Genomic DNA, 17,809 nt, shown 5'->3' with positions numbered 1-17,809 from the left:
TAGGGTAAATGCCCAAGACCATTAGGAAATTATTTAAATACAGTATCAACACAGAACAAAATTAGACATGGATACAAATACCTAAAAACAGTGCATAATCTCAGGGCACTAAAGAATCACAGTGTGGCTTTAGCCTAGGGTATCCCCCACCCATCCTTTCATGCTAGGCACCCCCGACCGGGTGCAGGAGAGGGCTCTGTAAACAGTTAAGGGCTGAGCGCACCTGACAAATTATGACATTGAACATCGCGCTCTTTCCTAATGCTTCCCATGGCTTTTTGTTAATGATTTAATGATGATAAAAGAGCTGGCATTGAGAATTACTAAAAAACTCAGCCTCTCTCAGAAATGAAATTTTGAAAGCAATGCTTAAAAAAATAACAAGGTTTAAGAAAAGAGGTAAAGTAGTTCCTTCACAGAGACCGAAGACAATAGTGATGAGAGCTTTTAGTTTTTCGAAATTACTTCCATGCAGCAGCTCAGCTGGGTCCCAGACGCCCTTCCTCTTCTCTGTGCTTAGGGACGCGGACAAGCCTCATCTCCTGTGGACACACACACATGTGTGTCTGCCTGTGTGCGTGTGTGTGCATGGATGTGTGAGTCCCAGCGTGGTGAAGGCCTCTTGCCAGCTTTGTGCTCCTGGAAATCCTTGCTGAGGATCCCTGCACTTTGTTGACATGGCCAAGGGCACACGGTTGACCCAGTTGGCCAGAGACCAGACATCTCACCCTTATGAACATGCATAGTGAGTTGACATTTGTTTGAAACAGAAGACAGGTATTCAATTAAAAAAGTGGTTTGCTGGGGACCTGGGTGGCTCAGCTGTAAAGCATCTACCTTCGGCTCAGGTCATGATCTTGGAGTCCCGGCATCGAGTCCCACATCGGGCTCCCTGCTCAATGGGGAGTCTTCTTCTCCCTCTGCCCCTCACCTCACTTGCGCTCTTTCTCTCAAATAAATACATAAAATCTTAAAAAAAAAAAAAAAGTGGTTTGCTGACTTCTTGAGCCATGGAACCCCTTAAACACCCTCACACGGAACACCTTGGGGGTACACTAGGGCTCAGGGAGGCTGCTCTGGTTGAAGTGGGGGATCCTATGGCCCATGGTTCCCCCTGCGACTGGGATTCCCTCCATGAAACCCAGAACCGTTTGGGAACATGGCTTGAGAAGCCCTGGAGCAGATGCCCATTTCTAGATCTTTCATGTAACAGTCAACCTTCATATTGCCTTCAAAACAACACAGCTCCATGGGAAAAATGGCTACGAAGACGCTTTCTTCAGAAATGGAGAAATGTAAGTCCTGGCAGTTAAATGGCAGGGCCCAAGTCACAGAACCATGATGGTTCAGAGCCCAGCCACACAATGACAAAAATCTTGGTCCCTGTGGGTACAGACTCAGCTCTGCTTGCCCATATGCTGGTAGGGATGGATTCCCAAGGCAGTGGCTTGAGAACACCCAGCACCAGCCCCCAGGTAAGGAGAGTCCCCTTGTAGGGGCGCTGACCATACTGACTCCATCTTTGGCCCTCCATCTTTTTCACGTTCGCTCCATGACCTCTCTTGAGGCTATGTGTTCTGGGCTCTTGGAGATTCATACACACATCTTAGAAATGCCCACCAGGGCCGGGACGAGGGTGGGAGGCTTGTTTTGGCCTCCCATGAATCTTTTAGAGATAACATAGACTTTCCCCTTCCTGACGTACAGGTGGTGCCAGAGGATCTAATGATAAGTTAGCTGTCAAGGAGGTGTGATCCAGCCCTCTGTGTGTGCAAACCCTCTGCTCTCAGCACAATGCCCTTCTGAATGTCCCCTGGCTCTATTATACCTGCGGACTGAGGCCTGGATTTTGCACAGAGTAACTATGCCTCTGCACGGATTACCCTCCACCCAATACTCCCGTCAGTGAGTTACCCTGAATAAAACTGTGCATAAACTCTATGCAGTGGCCTCCTTCATCTCCTGGTCTCGAAGTGCCCTTTCAGTTTGGGGGATGCTTTACTGCTTCTCCCTCACCTTTAACATACCCGCTGCTAGAAGATGCTGGATTCTTCTAGCATCTTCTAGAATCTTCTAGCAACTTCTACAACTAGAAGGGAAAATGGGACTTCTTTATAATTAAGGAGTCTGCCTAAAGTGCTGTCAAAGACAGGGATCACAGCCCAAGAGTCCAATTCTCTGCCGGGTTGCAACCCCAACCCCAACAAAGCAGACCCCTGGAAGGTGGATCCTTTGGTTCCTTCTTTTCCGGGAAAGGGGAGAGGGGTCAGGGTCCCTCTTGGCTGGGCTCTGGCTTCTGAGAGTGCAGTTTCCTGACCAAGAGGAGAGAGGAAGTTAGGGTAGAAGGCAGGAGGTAGATCGGAGGGGAGACCCGCTAAAAGGTGAATGTTAGTTGCTCAGAGTTTAGGGGTCACAGGTGGGAGGTGCCCAGGAGTCTTCTCAGAGCCTGGGAGGATGGAGAAGCCCACCAGCCACCATGCAGAGAGTACCAGTGATGTGCCAGGCACCACACTACACGTCTCTCTCTTGGGACTCTCAGCAACGGGTGAGAAAACCCAGGTAGAGTGAAGGAAGTTGGGTTACCCAAGGTCCCATGACTGGTAAACGTCAGAGCTGGGATTTGAATCCAGGTCATCTGATCATAAAAGGTATGTAATTCTATGAGTCAGAGGCTGGGATTTGAATAATGACTACCCTCTCCCTTCCTCTCCAACATCCCCTGCTTACTAGATCTTTCTTTACTGGGGCCCACCCAAGACAATTCATGAACTAGGAGGCTGAGACCTGTGGGTGGGGGAGCTCGGCAGGTGCCAGAGAAAGACATGACAGTGACAAAGATGTGCTCCCATTTCCCTCCCCCCAGATCCAGATGGCCCCATGTGGTGTCAGGACAGCCTCTGGTGTCCACTGTGACCTGACTTCACCAGTTTCATGCTATTCAGGGGTGATTCTCCTAACTGGCCTGTTACTCCAAAGGCAGTGGGGGTGATACGAACACCCAACCAACCTCTGACCTCAGCCCATTCTTGTCTCCACCCCTCCCGCAGCTCAGCCCAAAGCTGGTGAGTCAAAGACGATGCAGTGGCTTCTTACTGCTCAAGGCAATTGACAACAACCCTGGGGTTTCCAAAATGCTTCAAGAGCCCTCCATGTCCTCAGCGGTGATGCTCCCAGACTCTCAAGTCTCAGTGGCATCTCGGTCCTAGGAAAGCTCAGTGGTACCAGATGTGGTGGGGGGCGGAGCTGGGGAATGGCTCACCTGGCCATGTAATGTCCCAGGGTCCGACCTCTGACCTCAGCCTTCTGTAGGTTCCCGGCCCCCCAGCTGCCAGGACTGTCATCCTCAATTTCTGATTCCCTTCCTCCTCCATCTTCACTTTCTTCTTCGTCCTCCTCCTCCTCCTCTTCCTCTTCAGGGTTGCTGTCCCAGCAAAAGGTCAGTGTGTGGAGAGAAACTGGGGGCTCCCCAGGGAGCAGATCCAGCCCTGGTGAGAAAGAGCCCCAGCTGACCCAGGAGGAGAGGTCATCTTTCCAGGGATCTTCCAGGAAACTCAAGTCCTTGGAGAATTCAGGCAGTGGGAGAGGCTCCTGACACTCGTCCCCACCTGGCCCTTGGCCTAGTGTCTTCTTGGCCAAATAGCAAGAGGACTCAGACTCATCCCAGGGGGAGGAGCCCCCCGCACTGGCCCAGCTTCTGTCTGAAGCATCGGTAGCAGACCAGCCTTCGACCTGGACAGGAGGGCTCCAGGTGTCCCCTGCCGCAGAGTTTCCCGGGATCTGGTGCTCCTGCCCTAGGAAGGAGGGTGGTTCAAGGTAGGTCTGAAAGTTGACATTGTTGTCTGCGTCCTCCTCATCGTCCTCCTCCTCAGCACTGTTCTTCTCTGGTCCTGCCTGGATGGTGGCTGGGGTCCTGACTCTGGGGCTTGGCCGGACCCTTCTGGTCAGTTCCTTTTGGGGACAGAGGGTCAAGGTATCCAGGGGCTCAGGACCACTGGGATGAAGGGTTGCCGTGGGGTATCTGTTTCCAGAAAAGTCCTGATTTGGGGAGGGGAGAAAAGAACAGAAAATCGGGCTTTCCTGAAGGATAGGTTCTCCTGACAACAGACCCCAAGGCAAGGAGTCAAATGTAAGTAGTTCTTTTGGGAAGTGATCCCAGGAAACACCAGTAAGGGAAAATTCACTAGGGCTGGGGGAGAGCCACCAAGAGAGGCTGTCATCAGGCAAGTTACCCTTGGGGGGCAGCTGGAAGCCAGTGCAGCCCACGTACCTCAGGGCACCATCGGGTGAAGGGTGGGAAGAGTGACAGTGATGCTGGTTCCCCAGCCAGCCACGTGCACGGACGCAGTGGACACCAGAGGCCAGAGGAAGCCCCCCGGGGCAGGTGCTGGCTGTTGGAAGCTGAGTGGTGACTTTCCATGTAATGAGCAGGTGGAGGGGTGTGGCAGAGCACAGAAATGTCTAACACACAGCTTGTAGTTCAGATGGGATTTCCCTGCAGGTCCCAGAGCTAGGGACTTTGAAAACACTTCTGGGCAGCAGGTACCCAAAATCCTGACCCGAGGGCCCAGTGAGCTGCACCTACAGCCTAGCCAGCCTCACCAAGCCCTCATTTGAACAAGTCAGACCCATCTGACCTCTCCAGGCTTTCCCCTGCCCCATCTTCTAAGGGAGTGACTCGGCAGACAAGTGAGGAGATTCCGGGCTCAGCCTGGGCAAGACACACCCTTGGTTAAACTGTGAACTCAGTGCTGGGATCCTTTTAAGATTTTCCCTTCTGGCACCACCCTCTCTCCCTCCCACTTCTGGGCATCCCTCCTGAGTCCCAAGGCTGGGGGTTCAGCTCTCAGCACTTGACAAATCCATAGCAGAGAGGATTTCACTATGGGGACTTAAGGCACGTCTCCCTCCCAGGTATATTTGCCATTTGAATTTGCTGCCAAAGGAATGAATTACTAATGGTGGAAATTTAGACGTGAAAATAGGAGATTTTTGTAGTCTGGACTAACTGATACTCTATCTGACTCATGTCTTTAAGTGCAGCCCCATTTCCTTATTCTTCAACAACCCTCCCCCTCTGTTGCACACGCCCAGTCTTGTCATACCAGGGCCCATGGCATCTTTGCCTGCTGAAACCAGGGGTTCTCTCTGAAGTTCTTCCAGATCACAAAGCCTATGGCAATGACCAACAGCAGGGGAAGCAGAAGTGGTAGCAGCACCAGGAATGCCCAGCTGGCTCCTAAGTGAGGAAAAATAAGAACTACAGAAACTGGGTGGCTCAGTTGGTTGAGCATATGACTCTTGGTTTTGGCTTAGGTAGTGACCATCTCAGAGGATCATCTCATGGGATTGCACTCAGAAGGGAGTCTGCTTAAAAGATTCTCTCCCGCTGTCCTCCCCCTGCCAGTTTGTGCATGTGTGTGCGTGCGCACTCTCTCTCTCAAATAAATAAATCATTAAAAAAAAAAAAAAAAGAACTGCAGAAACAATGACCATGGCTCCCATCTCTAACTGTATGGGTGCTGCGGGCTTCACATGCATTACCCTGTGTAATTCTCATAAGAGTAAACCCATCCTACAGACTATGGAAACCAAGATTCAGAGAGGTGATGTAAGCTACCCAAAGACACAGTGAGTGCAGTGGAGCTGGGATTCTAATCGAGGGGAGTCTATTTCCGGACTTAATGCTCTTAACCACCATAGGATGGAGATAATATGTCCCAGGGGGGCGGGGAAGTCCTCACCTCTGTATCACTCGGCACTCACCGGGGGCATCCACGAAGAAGCAGGTGGGCTTGGAGAACTCGCTGTATTTAGGATCACCAAAGGTGTAGATGGTCCTGGCGCTGAGGCAGTAGTGGCCACTGGCGGCCGGCTGCAGGGGGATCTGCACTGGCTGGCCGTGGGAGGTGACTGGAAATCGCGTCTGTTTGGAGAGATGGCAGGGGGTGTGGGCAGACCCGCTGTGGGGACAGGACAGGGTGGGGTGGGAGGATACACCTGGGATCCCTGCCTCTTCTTTCCCTGCATTACAGTCTAATCATGAGGAGGCAACATTAGCTGGTATCTTCTCCACTGAATCTTCAAGTAGAGAAGGTGAGCACTCAAAACTGCCCTGTCCCTCAGGGTCACCTTTGTGGGCACCCCGCTGCCCCCAGGGCGTGTAGGTCCCCATTTTGGAGGCCAGATTCCTCAGGCTTTCCACCCTCAGGGCCTCCCAATGTATCCGGGGGGTAGGGAGCATCTCAGTCATTCGGTCATTATGGACCCAGAAAACTCCATGGCTGCCCTGCCCAGTCCAGCAGCCCCTGGTCCAAACTGAAATGAGCTCTGAGTGTAAAATCCACATCGGCTTTCAAAGACTCTGTGCAAAAGGGACGTGAAACCTGTCAGGAACTTTTATATTATTTACATGTTGAAATGATAACATTTTATTGGATGAGATGAAATATATTATTAAAATTAAATGAACTTGTTTCTTTTACATAATTTAATGAGGAACATTTAACATGACACCCGTGGCTCCCACTGTATTTTTACCCAAGGGTCCTGGAGACAGGGACCGTGTCGGAAGAAGATCTAGGGTCCAGAATATATGAGCAAGTGGTCAGGAGTGTGAATGTTGGGGGGGTTCCGTGAAAGAAAGAAGGAATAAGAAAAGGGGTCAGTAAATTACAGCCCATGGGTCAAATCTGGCCTGCTATCTTTTCTTTCCGCACGTTGCATTTCCCTGGAACACGGCTATGCCCATTTATCGACCCATCGTCTGTGGCTGCTTTCCTGTGTTAGAGGCAGAGTCCACTAGCTGGACAGACCACGTGACCCTCAAAGTAAGAAAATATTTGCTATGTGGCCCTTTACGGAAGATGTTTGCCAACCCCTGCCATCAAGCAATGTGTACAGACACACACAGGTGCGTACATGAGAAACAAGTCTGAAGCTGGATATTTGTGGTAGTCTATGGGTACTTTTAGGTTCCTTCCAAGAATGTATCTGTGTTTTCTGATTTTTTTGTTGGTAATGAAACCAGTGGCTTGGCAAGCAGGCCTCCTAGGGCCTATCATACTTCAATCAGCTTTCACTGGACAAGAAGGGTTTCATAATTTAAAAAAATATATATTGGATAGAAAATGGGTGTGCTGTTACTACCTATAATGTGCACGGGCAGGACATCTTATATTTGCCTTCTTAGGTGGAGAAGGGCGGTGGCGGGGTCGGGGGATGGTGCACAGGCCAATCAGGGCCTGACTACAGAGTCAGGGGTGACTGCCAGGAGTGAGAGGTATGTGGGGAGGGCTTCCTGGAGGAGGTGTGCAAAAAGTAGGCAGGCAGGGTGAGAGGCACTGGGGTTTGGTGGGGTAGTGGGGGAGGGAGGTCCAGCCTGGGGGGCATGAAAGGGTTTTTTTTACCTTGTTCTTGATTCCCTCCTTCCAGAAATCCACCTCATACTTCAGATCCGGTCGGGGCATGCAGTGGGGCAGCTCGTAGGTGGCATTGATGCTCAGGACCTCCTCTGTCCGAGTGACTACCAGGGCGGGTGGGGCTGGCTCCACTGGCAGAAATGGAACAGGACCTGTCAGCATCCATCCCCCTGCCTCCAGGCAGGCCTGCCCTCCCACTCTGCCCTCTGCCCCCACCTCCCAACTCAGAGAACACTCCCGAAAAGGCAAAGTGGCTCTGGTGTTTGTTGAGCACCTACTATTATACCTCAAGAGCCTTAAAGTCATTTTATTTCAGCTTTGCAGTGACCCTGGGAGGGAGACACCACTATTCTCATCATTCGGAAGGGCAAACTGTGAAATGAACAGGCCAGGCTCACAGCTCACCTGCCTTTCCTCCTGCTGCCCCCTGCACCTGGGTGCCTGCACGTACCATGGGTCTGTCAGAATCCTGTCCCCTGGCACTTCCTACGGTTGCTGACACATCACCACAAAGAGGGTGGCTTAAAACAACACACATGTGTTACTTCCCAGTTCTATAGGTCAGAGTCCGGGGACACTGATAACATATTAAGCCCTGAACAGGAAGCTGGAGGGAACGCAGATCTTGACCTCCAGGAGTTGGAGGAAATTAGGGGGCAATGAAATATGCAACTATCAAAACTCAAGAGAGTAAATGACCAGAGCCCCAGCCGAGGGTGGCGAAAGTCAGGAAGGCTCATTCTGGCTTGAGGGTGTGCTGGGGGAGAGTCAGGAGAGCTTCAGGGAGGAGGAGGAGGCAAACACACAATTAATAATAATAAAAAAGTAACCTCCTCGCTGTATCTTTCCTTCCACCCTGCTCGCTTATCCCTGTCCCTCCAACTACTGGTTCGTCCTTCGCTCTTCTAGCCTGCCTGCCCATCCTTCCTTTCTTACCAACCAACACTCCTTTCTTTCTCCCTGTTCCTTTAGACTGTCTTCCTGCCTTTAGGCTAGCCAGCCCCCTACTTCCCTGCCCTCCTTCCTCCCTACCCTCCCATTCTTCTTTACTTTCCATACATCGTTCCTTCTTGTCCTTGTTCCCTTCCTTCCTCCTTTGCCTTCCCCTTTCCTCCTGTCCTTCCACCTCTTCCCTCTTCCCATCCTTCTATCTACCCATGGATCCATTCATCTGCCTTTCCTTCCTGTCCTCCGTCTTCCCATCCACATGTGATTCCTTTCCAATTAGCCTGTGTCTTTCCAGGCAGCCTTCTTCCTTCCCCATCTCTGCTGTAACCTCCTGCACCCCCTCCCTTCTCCCCTTCTTATCCATCTACCCAGCCAGCTTCTCGTACCCAGGTTAGCTCTTCCTTTCTACTATCCCTCCCTGCCACCTTTCATTCAAGCCCTTTCTCCTCTCTCTCCAAGCCATATTCTGCTCTCACATATTTTGAGAAGACTGGGCAGCAAGTTACAGATCTCAGCTCCGAGAGGCTATTGTTTGAATATTTCTCTTCTCCTTCTTAATACCCCTCCTCACTCTTGGTCTGGTCCAGTACCATGACCAAGATTAGAAAGATCCAGATCCTTATTCCATCTCTACCCCTCATTAGCTGTGTATCCTGGTAAGTTCCTTAGCTTTTGTGAATCGTACTTTATTTTTTTTTAAATGGGTTGATGAAAAGGAACTGCACAGGTTTGTCATTAGGATTAGAAATAAAATACACTGGGAGGAGAAAAGTACTCTCCTGGTTCAGTGTTAACACTGGTGATTTCTGAATACGGTACCCGTGGGGGATGCTTTCCTCTCTATTTTTCTCTCCTTCTCTCCCCCACCCCAATTTCTACAGTGCACAGAAGTTACTTTCGAAGCTGGAATTTAAAAATTGTTTCTTTTTTTTTTAAAAAAGATTTTGTTAAAAAAAAAAAGATTTTGTTTATTTATTTGAGACAGAGAGCACAAGTGGTGGTGGGGGTGCAGTGAGGAGGGGTAGAGGGAGAGAGAGAGAAGCAGACTCCCTAGCCCGATGCAGGGCTTGACTTCGAGACCCCAAGATCATGACCTGAGCTGAATGCAGATGCTTAACTGGCTGGGCCACCTAGGTGCCCCCCAAATATTGTTTCTTAAAGAGAATTTGAACATAAAAAATAAGAATAAATATATAAAATGCCTCGCGTAGTTCATGACTAAGGTTGTGCTCGCTAGAAGATAAAGAGCATCGCTAGAAAGAGGTGTAAATGGAATTGTTGGTGCTGGCAGAAGTCCCCTAAGCCACCGCCACGAAGCCAGGCTACATGTGGCTGTCCTTGCTTTGGGGACGTGGGAGACGGTGGCCAGGACAGCAGTGCCACTTAGCCAAAGTTCCTGGACAGGGAGTCTCCCACCAGGTCCCTTAACCACAGACTTACCTTCAAAAAGGTAGTCCAGGTACTTGGACTCCACCATGGGGGACCTGGCGCTGGCAGAAGCCGCCCATACGCGCCCCTTGAACTTGTTGTACAGGTCCTGTTTCTCCAGGCACATCAAAGAACACACCAGCTCTTTGGTTCCTTTGCACTTCTGCACTTTTCTCCACCGTCTGGGGGTCGCAGCACTGAGGGAGGAGACAGGGGAGTTTGGGCTGTGGACTCAGCCTCTGGGGTGAGAGGGCTTAGCGAACAAGTGCTCCCTTGTCCCCCCATCTGCCCGACTGTCCACCCGTCTGCCTGTCCTACTAGCCAGCCATGGGCTAGGACAGAATGAGAACAGTCTATTTAGGAGCTCAGGCTCTGGGAGAAGCGGGTGGAATCCTGGCTCCGTCCTTCACTAGCTCTGGGGCCTCAGCGGGTCATCCCCCCCACGTGCCTCCCCAGGGCCACGTGGTGGCCGCTACTGTCAGTGCTAGCAACCGGTTCCCCTGTTCTTCATTCAGCCCTTTCAGGCCACCTGCTGTGTGCCAGGCATCGTGCTGGGTGCTGTGTGGCTGTCAGAGGGGACACGCACGTCTGTGATGCCAACCTTCAGACGTCACTGGGGTCCGAAGAAGGGACATGCATACTGGCCATTATTCTTGGGGAACTGGCAAGGCCTGACAGGTCCTGCCCTCGGGAACTTCCATTCTGGTGGGAAGGGGAGAAAGACAATCATCCCACCAGCGAGGTGAACCCAGGAGCGGGTAAGGGCAGCGGGAATGGGGAATGGGGGAGGACTGCTTTCCAAAGGTAGGCCAGGAAGGTCGTTTTGAGGCCTTGATAGCAAGGAAGTCAGGGTAGGCCTGTGGGAAGGAATGGCAAAAGCAGAGCCTGCAGTGGGAAGGAGTTTGACCTGTCCGGAAGAAAGCAAGGAGGCCAGCGTGGCGGCAGGCCAGTGGGCAAGGGAGGGAGATGTGCGCACAGGCTGGAGAGGTGGGGGGATGGGTGGATGGGTAGATTAGGTAGGGCCTCCGCATCCTGGTAAGGAGCTTGTATTTTATTCCAAGCGTGCTAGGGAGTCACTGGAAAGTTCTGAATAGGGGACCTGAGACGATCTAATTTCTGTCTTTAAAAGATCACTCTTGGGGCACCTGGGTGGCTCAGTTGGTTGAGCATCTGACTCTTGGTTTCGGCTCATGTCACGATCTCAGGGTTGTGAGATCAAGCCTCACATGGGGCTCTGTGCTGAGTGGGGAGTCTGCGTGAGATTCTCTTCCTCTCCAACCCCCTTTTCCCCTCCCCCACTGGCTCTTGTGTGCACGTATGCTCTCTCCCTCTCTCAAATAAATAAATCAGTCTTAAAAAAAAAATAAAAGATCACTCTGATAAAGCAGCTGGGAGGCTGCAGCAGTGGTCTAAGGGAGAACGGAGGTGAGGTTGGCGAGAAGGGGCTGGACTGGGGATATGTTCTGGAGGTAAAGTCGGTAGGACCTGCTCATGGATTGGATGTGGAACACGTGGAGAGGAGAATCCACAGTCACTCCTGGGTTTGGGCACCGAGCAATACATGAATGGAGGAGGCTGAGATGGGTATGGCAAAGTGAACAGATTTTGGGGGAAGAATTCCTCTGTTTTGTTTCTTGGTAGAGCTATAGCATGTAAACATTAACAATAATAATTAAAACAACCCTGGTGTCGTTATATTAATATGAGACCAAATACAGACTTCAAAGTTCACAGAAATATGAAAGACGAGAAGAACCACCACAAAATGAGAAATTATTTCATTTCTCAGGAAGATATAAAAATTCTCTTTTATCTACCTGCTAAACAGCTACATACACTATACGGCAAAAACAGACAAAACTGTAGGACGAAACAGAAAATCCACAATCATCATGAGAGATTTTCAATACACCTCACTCAGTAATTGATGACTGAACAAAGAAAAATAAGCAGTAGGTATGTAAAATACACAAAAAAGAAAAATGTAATTATCAAAGTTGGTCTAATGAACATAAATAGAACTGAACTAGTTGAGCCACACGTGAAACAAAATATGAACAAAAATGTTAGCACACGGTTCCCTTGGTTTTGGGCCCATCCTTATGACAGCATTTAATCTTAATTACCTTGCGAAAGGCCTCATCTCCAAATACACTCATGTCAGGGGGTTAGGGCTTCAGCACACGAATATGCTGGCGTACGACTCAGTCCATGTCAGGGCTGTTATAAATTAAACTGGTATGAATGCTCATGTACAAGTCTTTGTATGGACGTAGCTTTTCATTTCTCGTAAATAACGCGTTAGGAGTAGAATCTGGGAGATTTGGCATCTGAAGGTGAAACATGACAAGAAACTGTCAAGCTGATTTCCAAAGCCACTGTACATTTCCACCAACAATGCAAGAATTCCATTTCTTCCACATGCCTGTCAACACTTAGTATTGTCAATCCCTTTCATTTTAAGCCTTCTAGTTGGTGTGTGGTAGTGTTTCATTGTACCTTTGATTCACATTTCCCTGAAGACTAAGGCTATCGACCATCTTCTTATGTACTTTTTGGCCACTTGAGTATCTTCCTTTGTGAAATGACGATTCAAGTCTTTTTGGGTGATCTGTCTTCTTATTAATAAGACGCAGGAATTCTTTATCTGTTTTGGATACTAGTCCTTTTCCAGTGTATATATATGGTGAATATTTTTTTTAAAATAGTAGCTGGTTTTTTCATTTTCTTCAGGCTTTTTTTTTTTTTAAACAGTAAAAGTTTTAAATGTGATGAAATCCAGTTTATTAGGTATTACGGACTAAATTGTTTTCCCCCCAAATCATATGCTGAGGCCCTAACCCCCCGTATGACTGTATAGGCCCTTGGAGATAGGGCCTTTTAAGAGGTAATGAGGAATAAATGTGGTCATAAGGTGGGGCCCTAAACCAATAGGACTTATATCCTTTAAGGAAGAGAAAGGGATACCAGGCACGCTCTCACACAGAGAAAAGGCCACATGAGGACAGAGAGAGAAGGCGACCATATGCAAGCCAAGGAGAGAGGCCTCAGGAGAAAGCAAACCTGCAGACACCTTGATCTTGGACTTCCAGCCTCCGGAAGTGTGAGAAGTACGACTCTGTTGTTCAAACCCCCAGGCTATGGTATTTTGTCTTGGGAGCTCTGGCAGACTAAGACAGATTTTGGTACCATAAATAGGGTGCTAATGTAAGAAATAGCAAAAAATGTGGAAGCGGCTCTGCAACTGGGGAATGTCTAGAAGCGGGAAGAATTTTCAGGTGCGTGCTAGAAATTCCCAGAGTGCCCTGAAGAGACTATTGGTAGGGATAGGGAGTCAAAGGCGGTTCTAGGAAGAACTTGGATGCAAAGGAAGAACGTTTTACTGGAAACTGGGGGAAAGGTGATCCTTGTTAGAGAGTGGCAAAGACATTGGCTGAATTGCGTTTTGGTGTTTTGTGGGAAATAGAAGTTAAAAGTGATGAACTTGGACATGTAGCTGAGGAGATTTCTAGGCAAAGTATTGAAGACGTGACCTGGTTTCTCCTTACTTCTTATGGTAAAAGGAGAGAGGAGAGAGGTATGTAGAAAGCACTATTAGGCCAAAAGGAACCAGAACTGGAAAATTCTCAGCCTATGCATACGGCAAAAAAAAAATGAGAAAGTAAGTTCTAGAAGGAACACCAAGGGTGAGGGTGTAGTTGGGAAATTTGATACGGAGATCATGGATGGGACTCACGGTTAACTTAATCAGCCATCTCAGTAGAAGCCAGAAACAGAGATGGAATTAGAATGATCTGTATACCTACCTACCTGTCTCATCCTGTTTACTGAAAAGATTGAAAGCAGTAGCTAAGTGGAGATCAGCACAGCTAGCATATACATTGTTCTTTAAAACCATTTTCTACTAAATGGTGAAATGGCTGATTCAGGTTTTAGGTCCGGATTGTGCAAATGAGCCTGGAAGATCTTGGTATAACAACAACAAAATAACCAAAATTACTAGCATCAAATTAAAAGGACTCGGAGGGTGCCTGGGTGGCTCAGTGGGTTAAGCCTCTGCCTTCAGCTCAGGTCATGACTTCAGGGTCCTGGGATGGAGCCCCACATTGGGCTCTCTGCTCAGCGGGGAGCCTGCTTCCCCCCACCCCTGCTTGCCTCTCTGCCTCCTTGTGATCTCTTTCTCTGTCAAATAAATAAATAAAATCTTTTAAAAAAATAAAAATAAAAATAAAAGGACTTGGGACCGAACTTGAAAGGATTTTTCACTGCCTCCAAATGGGATAATTCAAGTTTTAATTTGCAGACAAGTTGCATTAGATTGAGACCGTCAGCTATGTTTAAGTACTAGAGTTCATAATGATAACAAAGAAACCAAATCAATCACCTTTGGGAGATGACAGAGAACCAATTCATGACCTTGGAAATTGGCACAAAAAATTGAAACAAAAACCTGAATCAGCCATTTCACCATTTAGTACCTATCTGAAAGGTATACTGAATGTCAAACACGTTAAGAGAGGAAGCATCTTTTTGTAAAATAATTCCACCTAATAAGTGAAAAAAATCATACAATTAGAATATCATCATTTAAGAATCCTCACAGGTGTTCAAAAAGTGTAAAAGAGAAGGACAGTATCACAAAGGTCTGGAGGATGGACTCTGACTTCTAATCAGCCCATCCTGGCTCCACTATTCTCAATGGCTTGACTGAGTAAACCATGCTCTGGGCGCCCGTTTTCTGCCCTGCAGACCGCAGGTGCCACACCCCTCCTCACGGGTCTGTGTGAGAATAACTTCGGTTAATGTGTGGACACAGTGCCTGACACACGACAAGCACACAGTTCATGTTAGGTGTTTCCTGCCTCCTGATACATCCCCGTACGGTTCTTTCTTTTGAGAGCTTGCTGGCAATCTGCCCTCTTCCAAGCTAGGCCTCCCACCCTCTTACTCACAACCAGATGCTATAGAAGGAGGGACTATGACAGAACAGGAAGCACGTAAGCTTTGGGGTCAGACAGCTGGGGTTTTTCTTCTGGCTCCATCCCTGGTTCCCTCGGGCAGATCACAGCCCCTCTCTGAGCTCAGGTTCTTGGTCTCTAAAACTGGGGAAGTGCAGGGCTCAGTCAGTTAAGTGTCCGACTGTTGATTTCCGCTCTGGCCCTGATCTCAGGGTCCTGGGTTGAACCCCCTGTCGGGCTCCGTGCTCCCTCTGTTCCTCCCCCTACTTGCACTCTCTCTCCCACAAATAAACAAAATAAAATCTTGAAAAAATAAAATAAAACAGGGGAAGCGCAGACCTGCCTGGGTATACAGGGAGGAGGAAGTGAAACATTCATGTGAAACTTTAGAACTCAGCCTGGCACAGGTGGGTCCTATATACTCGGCACGCACCACCCCTTCCTACTTCGCCCTCCTCACCCGGCCTAGAGGAGTCCTCCTGACTACCTGCTTCCATCATCTTACTCTCTTACTAAAGAACCTCAAGTGATTGCTATCTATGTGCAAAGATCAGCAAATCTGCTTCCACGTTTGGATTTCTCTGGATTAGTTATGGTTGTGTGGAATGCCAGGCTGAGAAGGATCTCAAGGCTCTGTAGGGAAAAGCATGATCCTCTGGGATGCCCACCACAGGCTCTGCAGGAGATACGTCTGCCCTCCCTTTCCAGCTGGAACAACTCCAAGCTCCTCATTCAGGCCCTGGAGAATGCCACCACTGGGTCCCTGTAGCTCTACCCAAGCCCTGTTCCAACTCTTCTCAAAGATCCTCCTGAGCTACCCTACGACCCAGCAATCACACTACTGGGTATGTACCCTAAAGATACAAATGTAGTGATCCGAAGGGGCACGTGCACCCCAATGTTTATAGCAGCAATGTCCACAATAGCCAAACTATGGAAAGAACCAAGATGTCCATCAACAGATGAATGGATAAAGAAGATGTGGCATATATATATACAATGGAGTACTATGCAGCCATCAAAAGAAATGAAATCTTGCCATTTGCAACGACATGGATGGAGCCAGAGGATATTATGCCAAGTGAAATAAGTCAATCAGAGAAAGACAATTATCATATGATCTCTCTGATAGGAGGAATCTGAGGGGCAGGGCGGAGGTCATGGGGGGAAGGGAGGGAAAAAATGAAATAAGATGGGACCAGGGAGGAACAAATCATAAGAGACTCTTAATCTCAGGAAACAAACTGAGGGTTGCTGGGGGATGGGGGATGGAGGGATAGGCTGGCTGGGTGATGGAATTTGGGAGGGTATGTGCTATGGAGAGTGCTGTGAATGGTGTAAGCCTGACAGTTCACAGACCTGCACCCTTGAAGCAAGTAATACATTATATGTTAATTTAAAAAACATAAAAAAATAAAAAAAGATCCTCCAGAGGCCCAGTAGACCCAACACCTGTGCACTGTCCCCTAATCAGCATCATTCCCCCACCTCCAGACCTTTATCAACGCACTCTCCAAACACCTGCCACAAGCTGTCTCCCGTGGGACACAGAACCAGGAAGCTGACGACACCCAGTGCAGATGTCCCAGACAAGCCCTCCAGCTTCTGCCCACCTCCTCAGGCTCCCCAAACAAGACCGGAGGCTCCCCTCTACCTTTGATAGGCCACAAAATAGGTCACGTTCTGGGAGTAGCCAGGCCCTGGGAGCCATGTCAGGTACACACCGAAGTCCCGGGAGAGCAGCGTCACGTTCTGGGGAGGGGGGAGAAGGGGCTTCCCTGTGGGAGAGAAAGAAGTCATGAAGCCTGTAGCTCCTGACCGGTCTTGACACAGGCCATCTGATGGAACTGATGAGCAGTGTGGTGGGTAGTCACGTGCTCAGTGAGTTTGAGAAGCAGGCGTCATCTGGGGTAGCTAAAACATGGGAGACATGAAGTAGGCTGGGCACCCAGGGCCAGGATTCCGATCACAGCCATGCCACTAACTGCCTGTACCACAGCCCCTTCCCCTCCCTAGGCCTTCGTGGCCCATCTAGCACCCGAGGGTTTCAGTGGAACACCTCCAAACAGGAACCATCTAACATCTACCGAATTTGCTGGACTCCGGGAGGGAACAGCCCTGAGGGTCACAGGAGCAGACGCTCAGTTCTGTTCTTAGCCATGTCCCTGGAGCTTGCCTGCCACGGTCCCTGACCGTGAGAAGATGAACAATACGTATTTGTTGAATGAATGTGAAATTTTGTGAAATTTGGATCATTCCAAAGGCCTCCTAACTGGTCTCCTTGTTTCCAACCTTGTCTCTTTAGTCCATTCTCCATAGCAGCAAGGGCTAATGTGAAAGTCAGATCATGTCGCTCTTCTGCTTTAAACCCTCTAATGGCTTTCACTTCGTTCAAGGCTAAATCAAAAGTCTTTATAACCCCCCCCCCCCCACCAGACCTCCCCCATCCCCCCCACTCCTCTCCCCCCATGCTCCCTGCTCCCAGCCACACAGGCCTTTCTGCTGTTTCTAGAGCATGCCAGGCATGCCCCCCCCCAGGCCTTTCCATGAGCTGTTCCCTCTGCCTAGACTAGTCCCCCTCCCTGGATCTCTGTCAGGCTCATGCCTTTGCTTCCTTCACATTTGGCTTAGATGTCACCGTCTCAGTGACCTGGCCCCTATGTCCCCTCCTTGACACGTCTTCCCCAATGCTAACCCTCACCTCCTGAAATATACACCTGATTACGCCTCTCCCTAGTTTCCATGTCCTTCTCTGGCCCTTAGGATAAAATCCATGCTCCTTATTGAAATACGTGACAGGTCACCTTGTCGACCTCTCCCTGATAGCTCCCTAGCAGGCTCATCAGGCTGCAGCCAATCTTGGTTCCTGTCCTTCTCAAACAACTACATTCTCTTGGGTGACTTTGAACCCAGGAGTCTTTGACAGCCTGGTGTTCACCATTTAAATTTTTTTTTTTTTAAGATTTTATTGGGGCGCCTGGGTGGCTCAGTGGGTTAAAGCCTCTGCCTTCGGCTCGGGGTCATGATCCCAGGGTCCTGGGATCGAGCCCCGCATCG

At 49.3% G+C, this 17,809-nt stretch overlaps 1 protein-coding gene across 1 annotated transcript; it reads right to left on the bottom strand.

Annotated features, from left to right (window-relative positions):
• Positions 1–995: 995 nt before the first annotated feature.
• On the bottom strand, positions 996–16,552 carry LOC111154913 (interferon lambda receptor 1). The gene is made up of 6 exons (XM_022514869.1): positions 16,407–16,552; positions 9,807–9,991; positions 7,407–7,549; positions 5,764–5,923; positions 5,103–5,236; positions 996–4,035 (listed from the first exon to the last, which is right to left on the bottom strand). The coding sequence occupies exons 1-6, from the start codon at positions 16,550–16,552 to the stop codon at positions 3,256–3,258; spliced, it is 1,548 nt and encodes a 515-aa protein (XP_022370577.1). The 3' UTR covers positions 996–3,255.
• Positions 16,553–17,809: the final 1,257 nt, after the last annotated feature.

Source organism: Enhydra lutris, unplaced genomic scaffold, assembly GCF_002288905.1.
Source record: "Enhydra lutris kenyoni isolate GAN:26980312 unplaced genomic scaffold, ASM228890v2 scaffoldscaffold38, whole genome shotgun sequence".
NCBI classification, from domain to species: domain Eukaryota; kingdom Metazoa; phylum Chordata; class Mammalia; order Carnivora; family Mustelidae; genus Enhydra; species Enhydra lutris.
Note: the sequence above shows the minus strand (reverse complement) of the source record. Positions and strands in the feature narration are given on the sequence as shown.

Coding starts and splice junctions, on each gene's coding strand:
- LOC111154913 (XM_022514869.1), bottom strand. CDS start 16,552: ATGACTTCTTTCTCTCCCACAGGGAAGCCCCTTCTCCCCCCTCCCCAG. Junction 9,992..16,406: donor TATTTTGTGGCCTATCAAAG/GTAGAGGGGAGC, acceptor CTCCTCCCTCAG/TGCTGCGACCCCCAGACGGT. Junction 4,036..5,102: donor CAAAGATGCCATGGGCCCTG/GTATGACAAGAC, acceptor TCCCCAAATCAG/GACTTTTCTGGAAACAGATA.